General features: G+C 35.8%; 1 protein-coding gene across 8 annotated transcripts in view; it reads left to right on the top strand.

Moving 5' to 3' along the window:
- The first annotated feature begins 10,368 nt into the window (after positions 1 to 10,368).
- LOC109108295 (membrane-associated guanylate kinase, WW and PDZ domain-containing protein 1-like) overlaps positions 10,369 to 20,722 on the top strand; it is a 127,405-nt gene continuing 117,051 nt past the window's right edge. For 6 of the 8 annotated variants that reach the window (XM_042734344.1, XM_042734342.1, XM_042734339.1 and 3 more), the window contains exon 1: positions 10,369 to 11,182. In XM_042734344.1, the coding sequence (XP_042590278.1) occupies positions 10,885 to 11,182 (298 nt within the window). In that variant the 5' untranslated portion in view covers positions 10,369 to 10,884. The remainder of the gene's footprint in view (positions 11,183 to 20,722) is intronic. The other 2 variants (XM_042734349.1, XM_042734350.1) reach the window with 1 other exon arrangement.

Here is a 20,722-nt window from a genome sequence, read left to right as displayed (position 1 = left end):
GGCGGAACTACATACAAGTAACTAGTGTAAAACAATAACAACAGAAATAAGATTACATTCATTTAATTAAAATAGAAAAATAATAATAAGTAAAAATAATTAGAAGTCAAAATTGCTTAAAGTCGAATCATAGAATGTAACGTAATCACATTGTATGCAATTAGTCTGATGATAAATGTGATCCTGGACCACAAAACCAGTAATAAGGTTTTTTTTTCCTTCTTTTCTTTTTTTCTTTTTTTTTAGGACAGGAAAATATATTTTGGCCGAGTCGAGATACAACTAGCTATTTGAAAATCTGGAATCTGAGGGTGCAAACAAAAAAAAACTCCATTCCTATAGCTATATATACAGTAAATCACATTTAAAGTTGTCCAAATGAAGTTCTTAGCAATGCATATTACTAATCAAAATAAAGTTTATATATATTTTCGGTAGGAAATTTACAAAATATGTTCATGGAACATGATCTTTAGGCTACTTAATATTCTAATGATTCTAATGGCATACACGAAAAATGGATAATTGTTACCCATACACTGTATTGTTGGCTATTGCTACAAATACACCCTTGCTACTTATGACTGGTTTTGTGGTCCAGAGTCACAAATGATAAATTAAAATCAATCGTTCTTTTGAGTCGGACCTTTACAATGACTGAACTTAAGTGGTCCTCGAATCAACGTTGAATCAATAGGCCTACTAAATACTATTTTTTTTTTCAGCTCATGTGAGTATAATTTTAACCATATTTTCACAAGAGCTATTAATTTCTTTATGTGTAGAATTTTTTTTTAAATACTGCACATTTAATGTTTTAATTTATGTGTTTTTAACTGGGTTCATTCCATTTTAAACCTATGTTAAAAGCCGTTTTATATCAATTTTATTATTGTATATGTTTATTGACATATTTATTCTATGTCTATTATTTATTCGCGTGAGATGACTCTTTAAAATTACTAACATCATGTCTGCGTCCCAATGACGCAAGGCAAGTCTTTTGCCAGTATTCACCAATGGACTGTGATTGGTCCATCATGATCAGCGCTGAGAAAAGTAACAGTACTAATGCCACCAAGAATGTAGCGCCACAAGTATGTACTGTCAGATTTTCACCACTAGGTGCCAGCATTTTGATTATATTACATTACATCAACTCACAACAAATTACGTATATTCATTTGACTGTCTCTTTACGTCTGAGATTAAGCAGATCATTTACAGAGCTGTTGAAACGGTAATTTGGCATTTCATTCCCTTATATATAATATTTGTTCTCACTATTCAAGCAGAAAATAAACTTCTCATATCTATAATTGAATTCATATGCTTACTCCTCTCTAATAAAAAATAAAATGATTGCAGTAATCGAATGCAATCTTTTGACCCTGATTAACAACATAAATAGTTAGATGGGTGTAGACTTTTATGACTCTTATTTATTTACTGCAAAAAAGTCTGAGCCATATGACTGTGATTAAGACAAAGAGGCTTTGCAACTCTAATTTTGAATGATTTGGATAAAAATGGTTGCAGCCAACAATAATTTTATTTGTTAATTACTGCTTGCAAAAAGTTTCTTTGCTGCTGTGATGACTGAATCCAGAGCTTTTCATATAAATATATATCCAGTTACACACCCACACTCTTTTGGATAGGTTATGTCACTTACTTTGAACAATGCTTTGAATAGTTTCACAGCCACATATAATGAAGAACATGCAGAATAATCACTGTAATCAGCACAAGCCTACTAGTCTGACATCATGATGTCACCCATATGAACAAAAATAAATTGCATGAAGCAGTTAACTTGTGATTGAGACAAAGTACTGACAGTGGTTATTATCTGGACCTTAAACTGCAAGCTTAAAAGCCAACATTTAAGGATTAAACAAATGGACAAAATACTGTACATCAACAGAAATGATTTTCACTTAACAAATTATGGATGTGCTGATTACTGCAGGGAGAAAATAATATAAATATAAATCAATATAATCAATATAAATAAAAGGAATCAACATCAGTAAAAAAAAAAAATGTTTTGTTCTTGTCATGGATTTATAATGCCAGCTGTTTATTGCAATTTGCAATTCTTTTCTGCGCAAATTTTGTTAAATTCTTTAGACACTTTGCGGGCACAGATGTTTTTACCAAGCCAAAATAGTTAATATTTTATTTTTGTCTATATTTTACAACATTTGTAAAATATACATTTAATTAAGATTTTAACATAACATAATCACACTTGCTTTTAATATAATATTGTAAATGATTAATTTATTAAGAATTGTTTTATTTTTAAATATTATTTAATAATTTGTATTGTTATTTTTATTTCATAGCAGCACTTTTAATACTTTATGCCATTTATCTGTACACCCACCCCAGTATTAAACACCTAATATCTGAAAAGTATGAAGACAAAATCAAAGGTATGTCTAAAGTTAATATATAAATTTTTATCCAGAATTAGTTTCATTGTACGACATTTGTAAAAGTGATTGATCATTCTGTGACTGTTTTAATTATTGATTTCCACACAACATAATCATCGTGCATTCTTTTAATATAAAATTCTTTTAATTGTTTTTATTATATTAATTTAGTAAGAATTATTGCATTTATAAATATCATATTTAATGTATTGTTTGTAATGTTACTTTTATTTATCAGCAGTAGTATCAATACTTTAAGTAATAGTATATATTTATAGTATATTTTATATTTAATGCTAATATGGAATTCTTTTGATTGTGTAATTTGAATCGAGTAATGGAAATTTACAGTGGAAGTTCCAAGTGGGAAAACTCAGATTGTTTACATGCACTTTCTCATTTGAATGCGCTAATGGTTTCTTGCCTTCAGTATACCAATAGATCACCTGCTATTTTGTCCAGAAGTAATTACCCAGTTCTCTGTGGGAGCATACGTGAGCGCTGTGTATACTGCTTATAGATTTCATTTTGTGAGGTTTCCCTCTGATTTCCCTTGCCTCAGTATGAGGTTATTATTGACTGGCATTATATGAAATGTCTCAGACGATTTTTCAGCCCACTAATGCCTGGACCTGTGGCACTTCATCTGTCCTGCGAGACCCCTCTTAATGAGACTCGTATTCAAGCCAGATCTCACCTCCAGCGGTTGGAGAAGGTAGATGATTTCACTGCATGTCCTAGTTGTCATGTATATCTGCCCAGTGCTTTTAGACTTCACCATCAAAAGGAGTTTTTATTATTCATGGCATGGTGAAGTAAGAGGTGGGAATAGTGATTTTAAAAATGTGTGCTTTTCTTTCATTAATTAAACATGGCTGTCAGCTGTGGGTCGACCACAGGTCTGGTCATCTCATCTTACATATAAACCTAAACTCTCTTTCATCCCAGTCCAAGCCAAAGAAACGGTGTAGCCAAAGATATTGAGGCTGGAGACTGGAGTTTTTATTCGCACAGAAATAATGATATGATATGTTTACTTGCTTTAACAAATTTGACAAGCTGGCTATAGTGTACTGTATTTCACCTCCAGTATTTCTCTTTCTCTCTCACACATGATCTATAACTCAGAAGAAGCAGAGTGTTTTGTGCTGACAACACCCTGATCCACAAAGCTCACGCTTTACGAGCTGCTCACTGACATGGATCACTTCGCTTCCGGAGTTATATAAACACTAGGAATGTGTGCACATGTGAATTCACAATATGAATATAAATGCTTGATAAAATACTCTGACTCAACCATGCTGAATGGAATAAGAAGATACACTGTTAGGTGATTATATAAGATTCAAGGTGAAATGTGTGATTTCTATGCCGCTAGAGAAACCAAACAGAACGGTGGTGGTTCAAGCTTTGCATATTTATTAATATTTTTTAGACAATACAATACAATAATTCAACAAACAAATAAATAAATTGGACCCATTTTTATTGATTGCACCAATATATTGTTCACTGTAGGACTACAAAAGTGTTTTTTTTTTTTAAAAAAACGTAAATATCTATTCTCACTTTGGCCATCCAAGATGTATATGAGTTTGTTTCTTTATTGGAACAGATTTGGAAAAATGCAGGATTATATCACTTGCTCATCAACGAATCCTCTGCAGTGAATGGGTGCCGTCAGAATGAGAGTTCAAACAGGCTATATTTTACTCTACGCTCCCCAAATCACCTCACAGTATGAGCAGAAACTGACGTACATGTGGACTGAGAGATGTAATTGAATGTGCCATGTCAAGCCTGAGGTAGAGAGCAAATGTTATGTAGCAAAGCAGAGCGAGAGAAAGAATGAGAGCAAGGCTCTAAAGGGACTTCAACAATATTTTCCTTGTGCGTTTATAGCCGCATTCCGGTAACACATGCATCTTCTGAAAGTTATTTTGGAAAGGCACTGTACTGAATTATTTTGGACTTGCTCTGCCTGAAACTTTATACATTTTGAATTGACCTATATGTGCGTAGGCACTGTAATGACTAGCTATACAGCCCCTTTATTCTGGCATATATATGTGATACATGCTCACTTTCCTTATTTCTATCTGGATTTCAGCCAAGACTGCACTAAGTGTAGCACATGTAAAGAAACATAAAGACTTTCTGCCACACAGAGCCTGTGTGCACTTTAAAGTGCACTTTACCACATGCAAGAGACATTAGCATAAATTAGTGTGCTAGCGTTAGCTGGCTAATCCTTTATCCTGAATTAGCACTTATAATGGCTCTGTCTCTGTTGTACAGGAAGACCTAATAAATGTGGGCCAGCAATTAGAGGTTATCTTCAAAAGCTGCATAAAAAAGTTAAACGCTTCTTCTCTTGAGGCAATCCAGACCTTTAATGGGTTATAAACAGTGAACGTAACTCTTTTTATCTCAGTTTTTCTTAGTAGGTATGTGGTAGCTCCTATATTATATTATATTATATTATATTATATTATATTATATTATGCTTCAAAGGTTTGGGGTCAAATACATGTTCATCAAGGCGGCATTTATTTGATCAAAAATACAGTAAAAACAGTAGACTAATATGGCTGAAACAATATTACAATTTAAAATGATGATCATTTTAATATGCTGATTTGGCATATAAGCAAACAGTTTGATAACTATATTTTAAACAGTAAAAACTATATTCAGCATGCAGTGTGTAAATATGTGGATATTTTTCCCTTTCCTTTGCTCAAATATTTAGGAAAGCTATCAAACATTCAATATCTTGTTTTTATTTCACTGCGCCATAGCCAGTAGAACCTATTTGTTGACTTTAATTGCTATATACAGTATGTCAGGAACAATATTATCATTTTCAAATGATAAAACCCAGATACAGAATCAATGAGCACAAGCAGAAACCTTTGGAGTGCTTCTCCATTGCCTTACAAAATTAACACAGGGCCACTCTTTGAAGATTATTCATCATCTAATGTTATTCGACCTAACTATTTTTTTTAAACAAATCACCATTGTTATTTAATGTAGATTAAGGGATCTGCCACTAGGGGCAGAAGTGTGGCCCTTGATCAGAGTGATGATGTTTACGATCCCAGGTTTCTTTTCCACAAACGTGCTTCATTATAGACGCATTTGCTTCAGTGTGGCCTATATGTGTGTGTCACACCTAGAATCTCCCCTACCATCGCAAAATTTGCATTTAAAGGGTACAAAGTCCTCATCTTGCATAATCACATTCAGCATTTTGTGCCTAACTCATGGTCAAGGTTGTGTGCTTACTGTAATTCATTTACCCACTCATTCCCCCAAAGAGGAGGAAAGGATCAAAAATGCAGTATAATTTGTAGGTAATGTTGTTATTGAAACTGATCACACCAGAATGGAGCTCATCCTTCCACATCACTTTCAAAGCATTCCTGCAGTCTCAGTGGAAGCTGACACTGGAACCATATAAAGAGATACTGGAGCTATGCTGCATGGTATGTTTTGGAGCAGTTCCAGGTTCTTCAGGAGCTTGCTGGTTACATAGAAACACACATATAGATGTACTCCACACATAGAGAGCAGATTCACATACTGAATCTGTACAGGAAGCCCCACAAAGTGGGTGGTGAGGAAGCTGAATTGATATAGGCAGATTTAAAGGGACTGTTTACCCTGAAAAATTAACATTCTGTCAACATTTACATGCAGTGCAGGAACAAATTGCACATTACATTTAATTTTTCATTGATATTGATGACAAAAAGTACAAAGTAAAACATCAAAATGGGAGCATGAATAAATTAATACATGAATAACATGAAAAACCTGAGAGTTGATTATCAAAGAAATATGCTAAATAGAGAATGTCACATGATTGCATAAACTCTTTGGAAAAAGAAGCTTTTGATATGGTTCTATTATAAATACTTATTAATATGTACTTATCTGTAAGTAACAAACATGTGCTCTTTAGCTTTTGTTCTTCCAGGTATCGCTCCAGTGACAACTTTGTACTTTTTTCAGATAGTGTAAGAAGACAAATACTTTTCTAAAAAAAAATTTGTGTGTGTGTGCTCATACACACACTGCCAAGGTCACAAATTTCCCATCTAGGCATTTACCATTCCTCTTCAAACAGTAAGATCAAGCATAGTCAAGGACAGCAGTTAAATTAAAACAGAACAAAAGACTTTTATTCATCTTGTTTGTTGAGTGTAGCCTATCAAGGCTGATTCCAACGTCCATCCATGCTTTGAGTGCATCCAACGTTTATTTATAATACCGCGCACATCACTGTGAAGGGACCATTTGGGTTTAATAGAAAAGTTTTGCATGCACCTCTTTTCATCTAGTCGCCAATGAATTCCAATAGGGTTTTTTTTTTTAACTGCTTTGAAAATGACTTTCAAAGAAGGATGTATTTTCAGATTTTTTCAGTGAAACATTTCAAATTAATCCACAAATCAAACTGGACTTTAAAAAAAAAAAAAAAAAAAAAAAAAAAAAACTAATTCTTTTAATCCACCCACTGAAGAGCTTTAGGGGATCATATTCTGACCAAAGGATGTTTGAAGGGTTTTATGGTACTTTCCAGCAATTGGATAGCACTCAGAGTGCATTCATGTTAAGCTAATTAACAGGATTTCAGCCATAGAGAAAGACAGACTGAAAGAATAAGACAGATGATGAGCAAAGACGGAGAGATTTGGGTTTCAAATTGTGCATCTGGTTAGCTGGTTACATTTAGTAAATAAAGATTATGCAGGAAAAATGAGTCTGACATCACTGAATTAATGTGTTTATTTGGACACTCTAAATAAGTATTACATCAATGTTATCTATATTATTTAAATTTGCCATATTACACTTAATGAAAAAGCTGTTTTCACTCTTGTGTTGTTATTGTATATAACCACACTTGAAATAATAACTAATAATAATCATTTTGCCTGTTAAATGATTCAAATATGCACTCAGTATTTATTATTATTAGTTTAGCTTGTATTATTGTATTTGTTTAGCTTGTGATATGATTTATACTTAACACCTGGGATGAATGCTGCACTCAATTTAGTTTAGAAAAAAAGAAAAGAAAGGAGATTATACAAAATTAATCACAGTTTTATGTTTCTTCTTCTTTCCATCTCTCTGAGGTCAATAGGTCATTATAGATGAGGGCATACTGCTTGCAATGCCAAAACTCTAAGCAATGACTGAACAGCACTGAACATCATGGCATGCCTTGCAAAATTTTTATAGGATATATGTACGTTTTTCTTTTTGACATTAACATACAGCTTAAAAGGATAACTCGCCAAATAAAAAATCATTTTTCAAGCAAACAGAGGTGAGCTTCAGTTTACCATATTTGATGTGCTCTATGTAGAATAAAACTCCAAATGAAATGTTCAACATATAAAACAATCGTGTCTCTTCAGAAGGCTTTGATTAAACCACTTGATTCATATGGATTACTTTTATGTATTCTTTATGAACATTTGCTTCATAAAGCGTGAAAATTTTGGTCGTGTGGACTGTCAAAACTGCTTTGTTTACAACAGTGAGTGCAAGCTAGATTCAAGTGATTATTACGTTTTGAATATGGATTTTATTTTTACAAAAATGCATCGATTCGCTACAGGAGGCCTTTGTTCAGCCCCCGGAGCCGTGTGAGACACTTTTTTTTATATGGATGGGCGCTTTTTATTTAACTTCTTTTGGACTGAAGCAATGCAACACCCGCTGACTGCAGTGATAGAGCTTAAAAGATCAAAGACAATTTTTAATATAACTCCGACTGGATTCGTATGAAAGATCAAAGTCATATACACCTGATGCCTCGGGGGTGAATAAAATGCAGCCTAATTTTCGTTTTTGGGTGAACTAACCCTTTAGGTCTGATGTTGATAGCGATGCTTGCCACTAACCAAGTTACAATAGTTACAATCAGTGCAGATGAAGGCTATTAAATACTGTTTTTAGATGTCAAATCCAGCTAGAAACTAGAACAAATAAACATGCATTGCAGAAACCTGATTTAAACGTTCACAGTAGGATTGTGTGGGGAACTGGTAATGCTGTAGGTCAGCTTATAAATAACATAATAAATTCCAATTCAAATAGAATGAAAAACAATCATTTGACTGACATATTGCATGATATGCCAATGTGTTTATCATGTGTTCATCAGCTGAGAGCGAGGAAGGGAGTTGGGAGAGAAAAATGTAGACAGTTCGCCCTCTGCAATAGGGGTTGCTTGCGGGAAGGCATGGGAAGGCAGATGGAATGAAATGAAAAGGAGAAACAGGGGTCACAGTCACTGTGCATCAGCCACCCAGACTTAAACGATGTGTTCTGGCAGGGAGGTTTGTGGTAGAAAGCCAGCAGTGAGAAAGTCCTGCCCACTCTCAGGTCAGAGAGGATTTGACTGGCAAAATGAGAGAGAAAGAGAGAGAGAGAGAGAGAATGTTGTAAATTGCACACCCAAATATACAACTCTACTTACACATCAGGTGTATGCCTTCCTTACTTCCTTTCTGAAACAGGAAGGCGCAATCCTGAATTGAAGCATTTTTTGTCACACAAGTGCATTGAGGTTAAGGTCTCAGCTGGCACAGGCCAACAAGAGGGACATCAGATTTTCACTGGAGCCAAACAACATTTAGTTACCACTTCAAATTTGCTCATGATTATTTCAGGAGTGAAATCGGGTTAGACACGTTACATCATCATTCAAAGATCCCAGATGCAGCAGGCTGGCACGGCGTGAACGCAGCGGGCGTCTGATAGCTCCACTGACGATTGGAGGAGAAGTTGCATGGTTTAAGCTTAAAAGCACTCTGTTTCCTGTCCCATCCAGGCCAATGGATGGCGTCTCCAGGGAGAAGGAGTACTTTGAATGTTATTTTTAGGATCAGAGAGCTCATTTGCTTTTCCCAAGGTGAACAGCGAAGCCCATCTGATCCCGACGACGGCCCTTCACGTGTCAGGCTCTAACATGCTGTCAGACAAACACATGCAGAAAAAATATCCTGTATGACTATGGACATAAGTGTAATTGAAAAGGGACTTACATTATTTAAAAATGCATACATTTGCAAAGAAATATTGATGGAATGGTTGATCGTGACGGTATTGACGTTGATAAAAATAATTATATGGCTCGATACTGATACAGATCCAGAAAAACAAACACAAAAAATATGACGTGATATGAAATATATGAATTATAATATAACAACATTATGTATTACACATAATAGTACAGAATACTGCTGTTACTGCATGTTAAATCTGCAAATGTATTATGAACAATACATTTGTGATAGCTATTACTTCATAAATATATAGACACTATAAACAGCGTTTCGGGAAATATGGGACAATTATTTTAGAACAACAGACATGGTAGGCAGGTTGAACCTGAATAACAAGGATTCAGATGTGATGAACCCTTATGCTAGGATAAATTTCTACACAAACCAACACTCCTGGCAAACAGATAAAACTGGTTGCGCAAGTGTGTAGGAAACAAATTCCTATCTTTTTAAACAGCAAGTCTGAAACATAACAAAGACAAAACTACTCTGGAAATCTTTTAGGCTGATGATTTATGGCTCAGGCCCAGTACAGTGATTCTGAAGATGTTTTCAATTAATCACATTACAATCACCCAGTTTTACATGCTGATTGTAGCCACTTATAAAGTCTAGGCGCGATCATTGATACATGTCTATGTTTTTATGCATTTATTTATTGCAGCATTTGGAAGATATATAACGCGAGAGGCGTTTAATGAAAATCAGCTTAGGTTTGTAAATATTATTAGTCTCTAAACGACGGACTTTAGGACCTGGTGACGGACGCAATGAGGATTCCCTTCAAGGGTCCGAAGGGAAATAGCGCGCATGCGCACACGTAACATTCGCTCCAGCTCTTGTTGAGAGCAGGCAGAACAGGATGAAATGTATCAAAACAGACGTCAGCGCTGTACCTGTTTAAAGGAGCCGTGAACCAGGAGGAAACATTCACCGACAATTCAGGAATTCTATTTAGAAGTGTTTTAGAAAAAAATAAATAACTATTTTGGAAACAGCTTAAGACTTAAAGCAGTGTAGTTAAAGAGGTTTATGAAATTAAAACACAAGCAGATGAGCGCAACCAAGAGGATTAAAGGCAAACATGTTAAGAAGATGAGGAAAACAATACAGGCTAATTAGAGAAGCGATCAGAGTGGGTATTTCATTCGGTGAACAGCCGGACAATGGCTTGAGTTTGTTTTTCTTTCTTTTTTGGGCTGCGAAGAAGCCGCATTCATGACCGAGGAGACGGAAAAGAAACTTTACCGCGTGTGCGTGGGATATTTCATTCTATGAAACTATTGCATTTTCTTGTCTGTCAGCGGAACCACCTGTTTCTAGACGGATTTTATTGATTCATCATGTCCAAAGTGGTACAGAAAAAGAATCACTGGACCACCAAAGTTAACGAGTGCACGATCTGTAAGGACGCCCGCGGCGAGCTGAACGTGCAGCTGCTCGGCGGAGCGGAGAATGGGGAGTTCGCCTACATCGGACCCGTTAACGGGAATGCCGTACAGTACAGACATGGGAAAGTGTCCGAGGGGGAATTACTGCTGGAAGTGGAGACGCTCTCTGTCTCTGGATTGCCGCTGTATGATGTGCTGACAGTGATTAAGAACTGCAAGGGACCTATTAGGTTGAAAACTGTGAGGCAAGGTAAGAAGAGTGCTCTAATCTCACTTTTCTTTTTCCCATGTGATGTATTTCCTGAAAACAAATCATTAAGGAATTGTTTCCCCACGTAACAGCTATGCCTGAAAATATTGCATAATTTGGGTGACGTGTGTGTGTGTGTGTATATATATATATATATATATATATATATACGTACATACATAATATTGATTTATTTAGTTATTTTTTAGTTGGATGGTTGTTTTCAAATTTCACAGACAAGACAAAAATTTCATGGGTCAATTCACAGGACATGGGTTGTGCGTCCTTGAAAAAAGAGCCCGAGCAGCAGTACTTTTTTGTTTAATGTCATTACATTAAATAATTTTTGCTCAATTATTTTCATCTTTGATTCGGATGTCATGTAATGCGTTTCTCAGTTATGAGTGAATGAATCTCTGTTCTTAAGCACCGTGAAACTTATTTGCCCCTAGGTTAAGTCAAGTTGAAATAAGTGCAACTTGACAAAATCCATTTCACGGAAGGTCAGACATGCTGAAGACCCTTTGTAGATGCTATTTGATAAGTTTAAAGCATGACTCACTAAATAAAATCACATGTGATACCATTCGTTGCATTTCTAAGCACATTCGTCATATATTTCACTTGATTCCTTTATGAGGAGTTGATGAGTGAGCTGTTAATCCCAGGTAAAGGAACTACAAACTGTTCATTGTACTGAAGCTGTGGTGACTCCCCACAGGGATCTGCCTCATCACATGGTTTGAGTTATGCTGCTCTCCCCGCTCTGTAAGCTTCTGCCTATTTCACCAAATGACTTCAGACAATATCAGGAAACCAGCCAATCAACTTGGACTGCATTCCCAGAGCACTACTGGGCCCAGCTCCAGCTTTCATACACTCTTTATATACATTCTGGTGTTGAGTTTCACCGTTTATAATCTATCATGCTGTCTGGGAATTTTTTGTTGTAACCAGCCTTAATTATGAAAATGTTTTTGGCAACAAATGCCATCTGTGTTCCTGAGTTTGTGAACAAAGTCTTCGTTTTTTTTTTGTCTTGAACAAGCTGATGATCTCAAACTCCCCATGCTTTAGACTTGTAGGATGAATTATTGATATGAAATGCATTAAGCTGAGCTTGAAATGCATTTCTCATGGTTCAAGACTCTGTATGCTCTTGTTCATACAAGAACTTGTGGGTTTTCACCATAGACTGTATAAAAACATGGACATAGTGTCCGTGACGTCACCCGTAGACTCCTGAAGAGCGATTTTGAAGCTCAAAGTGTGCAGAGCGGGCCGTCGCCATCTTGGCAGCACGTCACCGCTCGACTCTCCCTTATAATCGAAAATGGGCAAAAAGGCGGGAGCTGGTTGCTGTAACCACGCCCACCTAGCTCGACGGCATTGTCAGCAATGGCAATACACCTGTCACTCAAGTGGCCACGCCCTTAATTATGCAGAACTTTAAGGCCTAATATAATTTAAACGGATGAGTTATAAAAAAAATTCACCCCCTCACAGTTGTCATGAAGGGCAAAATTAGCTATATAGACCAAAATAATTTTTTGAACCAGGCTGTAAACATTTTAACATGTGGAGTCTATGGGACTGGCTCCCTTTTGTAGCCAGCCTCAAGCGGCCAGTCGATGAATTGCAGTTTTAGTCACTTCCTTGTTGGCTTCACGAGAGAGAGCAGGAGGTTGCCGCTCGGTCTTCACACTAGTCATATGGCCTTTTTCATTAGTGTGGGCCATTATTATATACATTGTCTAATAATGAGCACACAGCCCGTCCATAACCTTCGGCACAGTTAATACAGCGCACAACAAATTCACTCATTAATCTTCATTGATTTTTACATTAAGACTGTCAGTCCTGTGGCGACCTTACTAACAGTCTGTGCCCTGGCAGCTCTCTCTGGAGGTAATATGTAATAGGAATACCTTTCAACGCTGTTGTATTGATTGATGGAATAAGCCTCTTACTCTTCAGCTGAGAAAACAGTGTTATTGGTGATGTCAGCAGAGTTGTGGCACTTCGAGCTGAAAGTTTCATGGGATGGCAGTTTTGGAAGTATTAAAGTGAGGAAAATTATTGGGTCAATGACATGATACTCGTTATTTTGTTAAATTTATTAATTTACTCAAAATGCAATTTGTGCATACACTGACATGAACATGTCTTCTATGAAGAACAGTTTTAAAACTTATGAATTAAAATATTTGTCCTTTTCACTTTTTTCACAAAATTCATCATGTGTAGTGTTACAGTACATCACTTACTCACTAATGGATCCTCTGCATTGAATGGGTGCCGTCAGAATGAAAGTTCAAACAGCTGATTAAGACATTACAGCAATACACACCACTCCAGTCCATCAGTCAATGTATTGCAAAGTGGAAAGCTGTGTGTTTGTAATAAACAAATTAATCAAGAAGTTTTTGATGAGCCCTCTATCCATAATTTTGTTTTCTCCACTGAAAATTCATCTTTTCTGAATTAGAAGAGAAATCAGAATCACAGTTTACAAGTGAAACAGTCATTTTAAAGAAATATGTCAGTTGGTTTTGATGTGAGAGGACAATTGAAGATGGACTTTTTTACTGGAGGAAGCATTATTAGATTCATATTTTGGCCAGAAGTGACGGATTAAAGCCTTGTGGATTATTGTAATGTTTTAAGCAGCTGTTTGGACTCTTATACTGACGGCACCCATTCACTGCAGAGGATCCATTGGTGAACAAGTAATGTAATGCTCTTCTGATGAACAAACAAACTCATCTACATCTTGTCCAGACTGGGTGTTCACTTGATATCATGATGGATTTCACAGTAGGACAATTTATCATGTATCAGATTTCTCTAAACAAATGCTGATCCTAGATCAGTTTCCCACTCTGAGCTGCTTTCTGAAAGGGGTAGAATGACACACTGCTCTACATCTCTCTCTGTCTGGGTGCTTCTGTGTGGGATTTGACATCGGGCTGGATTAGGCTATGCCTGGGGAGAAAATGCATGTGTGTATTTTGCATGTCCACAGCCTCGGTTTACACCGGGATAATGCTAATATACCCTAAACCAATAAAAAGGGGACTATGAAATGCCATTAAGACAGTGGTCAGGGGTTACCATGAAGGTATTTAGTGTCTGGATCACATCAGGCTGTGCCCATACTTTCTCTTGTTTGCATAGTCAAATTTCAGTCCTGCTGCATTTAACATTGTATATCAAAAACCATTCCATTTCATATATACATATTGTAGTTTTTATATGGCCGGCTGATAGATTTACTGTGGTGTAAATTAGTTGCCAGGGGGGTGGAGGCCTCAGTGGGTAGATTTCATGTGGAAGTGTTTATTTCCTTTTCCTGAGTTCAGTTTAAACATCTGTGTTCTTCAGGAGAAAGAGAGGAACACACTCTGCTTCCTATCACGGTTGGTGAGTCAGGACAATTTAAAACAATGAGGAAAGCTACTCATTCTTTCAGTGCTCCGAATAAGGGAAGACCAGTAAAGGAGTGAATGAATTAACAAATGATCTCAACCACATGTTTTTGCATCCACCTATGGTTATGCAAGAGATATTTGCTTACACTCGGGTGTAACTTTTTAGGATGTAGCACATAATACTTTTAAGGTGTATGAGACTTTTTTATTGTTTAAATAACTAACATTTTAGTATAAATTCAGAGGGAATCAGAGGTTCACAGAATGACTCCGAAGCATAATAGGCCTATATAAAATAATCACAATTAAAATGCTAAAACGGCTAAAATCAAGATAGCATTTATTATTTTAATTTCCCTCAATAAATACTGTTTTTATTAAACACACTGTTCTAAAACGTTCTGGAGTCACAAAATAAATAATGGTTTATTAATTTAATACCAGTTTCTATTAATAAAAGTTTGAAAACAAGCATGTATTTGTGTTGGACAATGGGCGACCTTTGAGACAAAAAGGTTGAGAACCACAGGTTCAGCTAAAGCAAGTTGTGAATCAAATGCTGGCTGTAGAGATGTATCTTTAGATGGTTTCTGAAGTTAGAGAGGGATCCAGCTGTTCTGATAGAGTTCAGATCGTGCCTCTATTGAGGAATGATAATTTGATCTCAAGAAAGTGGTCACTCACAGACCACAACCTAGAGATACCAGGAGTTTTACTCCAAGAAAACCAGACCTTTTCTGTCCAGGCATTAACATGCGAGTGTTTGTTTTGATGTGGTCAGTTAAGTTCATTGACCTGGATGCCGTTATCACTGAATGTTAAAAATACTTAAACCCCCGAACTGTACCTTTCATTGGTAAGCTTAAACTTAAACTTAAATGCAGAACGCATTTGAAAAGTCAAATTGTTTATCACTAAAGGGTGATAGAGGTCTTTATATAAATCTACAGGTCCTTCTGCTCACTCAAACATTGACATTTTTATTAATATAAGTGGTAAGTAAGGGGAATTGGTTACACTGGTGTTTGTACAGTATGACTGTTCCAAGGTAAAAGCACTTTTCCCCTCAAGCTACAGTATGTGTATCCACAGGGAGAGCTTCTGTCCAACTTGGCTAATAGAGTCTTGTGACTTACTGCTGCTGGCATGACACAACTGACCTGTGGTGGATGTTGTACAGAATTTCGAATTCGCTGATCAAAACGGATGTTACTGTGTCAGTATCATAGAGTAATTTCAAGGGGACACATAATCGTAATCACAGAATTCCGACTGTTTCACACAATTGTGACTACTACTTAGAATTGCAGCTTTATTTCTTGTAATTGTGACTTTATATTTTATATTATATCAAATCTGTATATCTTTATATTTCATATATGACCTTGTACCTCACCTTTACAACTTTATTTCTTATTTTCAGACAATTAAATGTAACAATTTTTACACTGAGGCGGAAATGTACTTTTGTTGTTTCTTTCCTTTTATAAGAGTGTGTAAGTGTTGGAGATTTATAGTGATTGCTTCCATTCAAGCCCAGGTTGCCAAAGAGATGAGCAAACATTCAGCTGAATGTCAGATACTCAGGGCTGGTGTGTGTTCAGCGTTGTGTTAACAGCTCACCTGTCTCAATAGAGGTGACTCTTAGATAAAACTCCTTTGTCTTTGTTTTGCTGGTCACATTTCTCAAGATCTCACATTTAAACACTAAAACATAAATACTGAAGCAAAAGCATGTGAAACCTAATATCTCTTTTCTCTCGTTCTTTTATTATCCAGTAACTTTCTCTCTATGTTCTGCTTATGTTTTTTTCTTTCAGTTTAATATGAGCAGCACTTTTTATTGGTAAAATAGACATTGCAATCCTAATCGTAATGCTTTTGTCACGTTTTGGTTTGTGATGCTGCCTCACATTTCACAACATCACAGTCAAGGCGTCCAGCAAGCCTTACAAGTTTGCTTAGTGCTTTTGAGAGATTTCAATTTTTTTTTATGTTTCTGGTCCAGTTTTCCATTAGTAAGTCTTTTATTAGGCACAGTCTGTCTGTTCATTGTCAACCAGTCACACATGAATTGAAAGGATGTGAAAGATTTGTGATTTCTGAATCAGCAGATGCTTTGAAAGGCAAACAAGCCTGTGGTGAGTGATGGCTGTTAGAACATTGCGCTTCTGCTGGATGGCTGAATAAATCAGCATCTGTCAGCTGTGAATCCCTGAATCAGTTTCAAAAGTTGTGCATGGGTTTCGTCAGTTTATATTAGGCAGATTGATAGCTGAAATCTGGCCTATATTGCTGTCATTGTGACACATGAAACTCTTGGATGTTAAGAATGAGAATTGTACAAAATAATTTAATGATTATGATTCAGATTCAATGAATGGTTGTTTTTCTAATTTTGAGGAAGAAAGAATGCTTAATAATTTTTATAACATTCCCAATGTCTTGATTCCCAGCTTTGCTCTGGGTCACAAACTCTGACATTGATGAAACTTGGAAAAAACCTGGAGAATATCTCCTTTAGATAATATTATACTAAGTGACATCTGTGGAGAGGGACTGAGGTTAGCACTGGAAAACACGATTTGATAGTTGCTCCTGCAGGGAGAAACGCTGCAGAAACATACTTGCGCGCATCAGATGTTCTGATCAGCCATGCATATCCTCAGCTTTGCTGTTGTTGCCCTCTTTTCCCGATGGTTTTCAGAGCAGTCTCTCACACAAGCACTAAACTGAACTTAACCTCGGGATAATACTGGCCTTTTTTTGAATCATTAGCAGTTCCCTATATTATAGAGGACACCAGCTCGTGGTTCACTTCATGTACGAACACTCCATTTTCTTTGTCTGGCTGAGAGTTTTAGTGAATGATTTCTTAATTCTGTAGAATTGACTGTCGTTGGGACTATTGGGGGGAAATACTGTTGCTTGACATTTACAGTAAATGTTCCTGTAGTGCACATTGCTTATTTCATTTTGTAGCATTCAAGCCATATTGGCTACGGAAACTGTTCAATTTGATTGTCTGGATTGTGTTGGGAAAGCAATGTTCAGACTGGAGCTCTTCGAACTCTAATTGAATACCACTGTTATATTCGGTTGGATTATGCTTCATCATCCCAGGGTCTCTGGAGATGTTGCTGTGTGTCCAGCATGATGTGTTTTTCCAGCACAGTTCTGTTCAGCCAAAGCCCAAGGGTCTGAATACTACACAGATCTCATTAAAGAAGAGGCCTTTTCTTTTTCTGCCTCTGCTCATATGGCCTGATTATGGAAAGAGAAACGGCAAGAAAAGGAGTATGGAGTGTCTCGCAGAGAGTTTGGAGGAGGTCAAACTAGTTCAAGAGGATTTAGACAGGCTTTTATTGTCAACAATAGCAGACAGGCTACACACTGCCACCCCTGTGCATCCTCCTTTGGTGCCTTCTTTTTTCTGCTTTTCATTTAAGAAAGCCATGCATGAGCTAATCACAATGCTCCTGCTCTTTTCAAGTACTTTTCATTCCAAAATGCATTATTCCAGAGATTTAAAATGTAAATTTATGCATATCTGCATTAAGTTTTGCTGTCTGATTTTTGTAGACAGTTCCAAAATTATTAACATTTCTCCTTGTGGTGTCTTATGGATTTCAAAATCCAACTTTAGCTTTGTACAATCAGTGCTGATTCAATTAAATTAAGAACGGCAAAATTAAGAACGGCTGTGTCTGTGTTGTTGTTAAATACAGTTAAAACTATTAAAATGACATTGGTAATAAAAATAAAGTTAAAGTGTGTGTGTGTGTATGTATGTATGTATATAATATATATATATATATATATATATATACACACAATTTAAGAAAAAAGTGAAAATAAGTATTTAATATTAATAATTTATTTTTAAATAACACTTTCTTTTAAAATATATTTCAAAAATCATCATATGTTTATAATTCATTGTGAAATTTACTATCAATTTCTGAGTGTATTTTTCTTCAGCAGTATTTTTCTGTGTAACTGAAATAATTTTAAGCTGAAGTGCTAAAATTAGTAAAACTGAAATTAAAATAAAGTGAAAAAGAAATATTAAACTAAAACAAAATATTCACTAAAATTAAAATAAAAAAATATGAAAGCTAATTCCATATACAAAGAAGCATTGGTGTCTAAATATTTTGGCACAGGCCTTGCTTGAAAAGGAATTTGGTTCAGAGACAGATTAATGTTTCAGCAGGAGGTACTTAAACACCCACCCAAACACATGTACACCCACCCATGGAAGGATGCACCCCACTTTCAAAAGGGAAAACAAGCCAAGCAATTCAATTTAATAACCATGTGTTAGTATTTATAGAAGGAAGTCAGAATCTTTCCCACAACAAACCCTCCTGGAACATTCCGCCTCCGATATAAATAACTATTTCTGCACATTTATGTTATTAAATCAAAGAAATCCAGCACTGTGATCTCTACGTTTGCTGTTTGTCAGTTATTCTGGTTTTAATTCATTTCTCACACACTAATGCGCTGTTCTTGCTTTCTAAACAAATCGAATCTTCAGTTTGAACTGCTAAAAGCTCCATCTGCAAAATAACCAGCGTGATTCAAAATACATGTGGTGCTGAATGTAATGATGACTAAAGGTGTGTTGATGTGTAAACAATCCCGATGCCTTTTGTTAGCATGTTTATGGTGGGACGGGGGTGTGTTTAACAGTATGCAGCTGTGGAGGTGAGGCTTCCATATGTTTACAGTAGGATTAATCCTGACTGCGAGGGCCACTGTACACGACATCTGCTGTCATTGTTTCCCATCTTTGTTGTTTATGAAATAAGAGACGTGTGCGATCTTGTACTAATGTTGGATTCTGTGCAGGTTTTTTTTGTGTCTTATATTCCTGTGTGTGTGTTTGAGAAAGAGTCATACTTCTCATCAACACCTTTTTAATTGCTTTCTTTCACTGTGCATTGTCATTAATTAGTCTTCACATGCATTTCTGTTATGTCTCTGGCTGTCTTTCTCGCCATGGTTACCCAAGTCATGATGCTGTGGTGTTTATGTGACTGTGTGAACACAGTGCCGTCCCAGTTGACAGGGTCAAAAGCTCACACACACACACATGCGTGCACACACATGCACAGATTGTCTGCTGAGATTCATCATATTCTGTCTGCAGTAAGTCAGCAGGGTTGTTTTTTTTTCTCTTCATTGTCATCTATTTACATGCTTATTGGACCAATTTGTCCTATCTTGTATGTGTTAATTATTAAGTCTTGGAGTTAATATTTGTATATCACAGTGATGGGATAAATCACAATGCAGTAGTTTTTACTGTAAATTTATTTATTTATTTTTATTGATTTGAAAAACCATAAGTTTAAGTTAATTGTTTAGTTTTGTTTTGTTATTTTATTTTATATTATTTTAACTTTTGATAGATGCAAACTTTAGATTATTTTAATAAATTAGATTATTTAATAGAAAGATTATTATTTTTTTTAATATTGCTACCGATTTTTACATACAGTACCACCCAGTTTTACCGTGTTCTCACTCTGGTGATGAAATAAGTCACAATGCAGTCTTTTTTACTATAAATGTATTTATTTATTTATTTTTTTTATGCTATGCTATGCTATGCTAACTAATAGATAAGATTATTCTTAAATTGTTTTAAAAAATATTGCTACCAGTTTTGATATACAACCATGTTTCCATCCTGTTGTATTATATATTTTATAAATTAATTATTTTATAATTTTCATTTATTTTATTTTAACATGTTTAGCAAGTAAGCATAACAATTTTGTTTATAAACAAAAACTCAAAACAGTAAATGTGGTAAAACTGCTAAATATGATGTTAAAATTCTGATTGGATATATAAATGTGGCAAGTTGCTAAGTAAACAAAGTAACAACACCTTTGCAAAATCAACTGTATAGCAAAATTGCTCTCAATGTTGTCATACAACACAGTCCTACTGCAATCTCACTTCTACTCTGTCCATCTCAAACTTCATGGCAGAAAAGCGTGAAGACGAGGGTGGCGCATATAGCGTTTGATGCTATTCTTAACCCTTTAATATAGCAGAATCAGTTTTACTGGCATGGCCTGTAATTGCACCA

This window comes from Cyprinus carpio, chromosome B11 (genome assembly GCF_018340385.1).
Source record: "Cyprinus carpio isolate SPL01 chromosome B11, ASM1834038v1, whole genome shotgun sequence".
Lineage (NCBI taxonomy): Eukaryota > Metazoa > Chordata > Actinopteri > Cypriniformes > Cyprinidae > Cyprinus > Cyprinus carpio.
The sequence above is the reverse complement of the archived record's forward strand: the minus strand, read 5'-3'. Positions and strand labels throughout refer to the sequence as shown.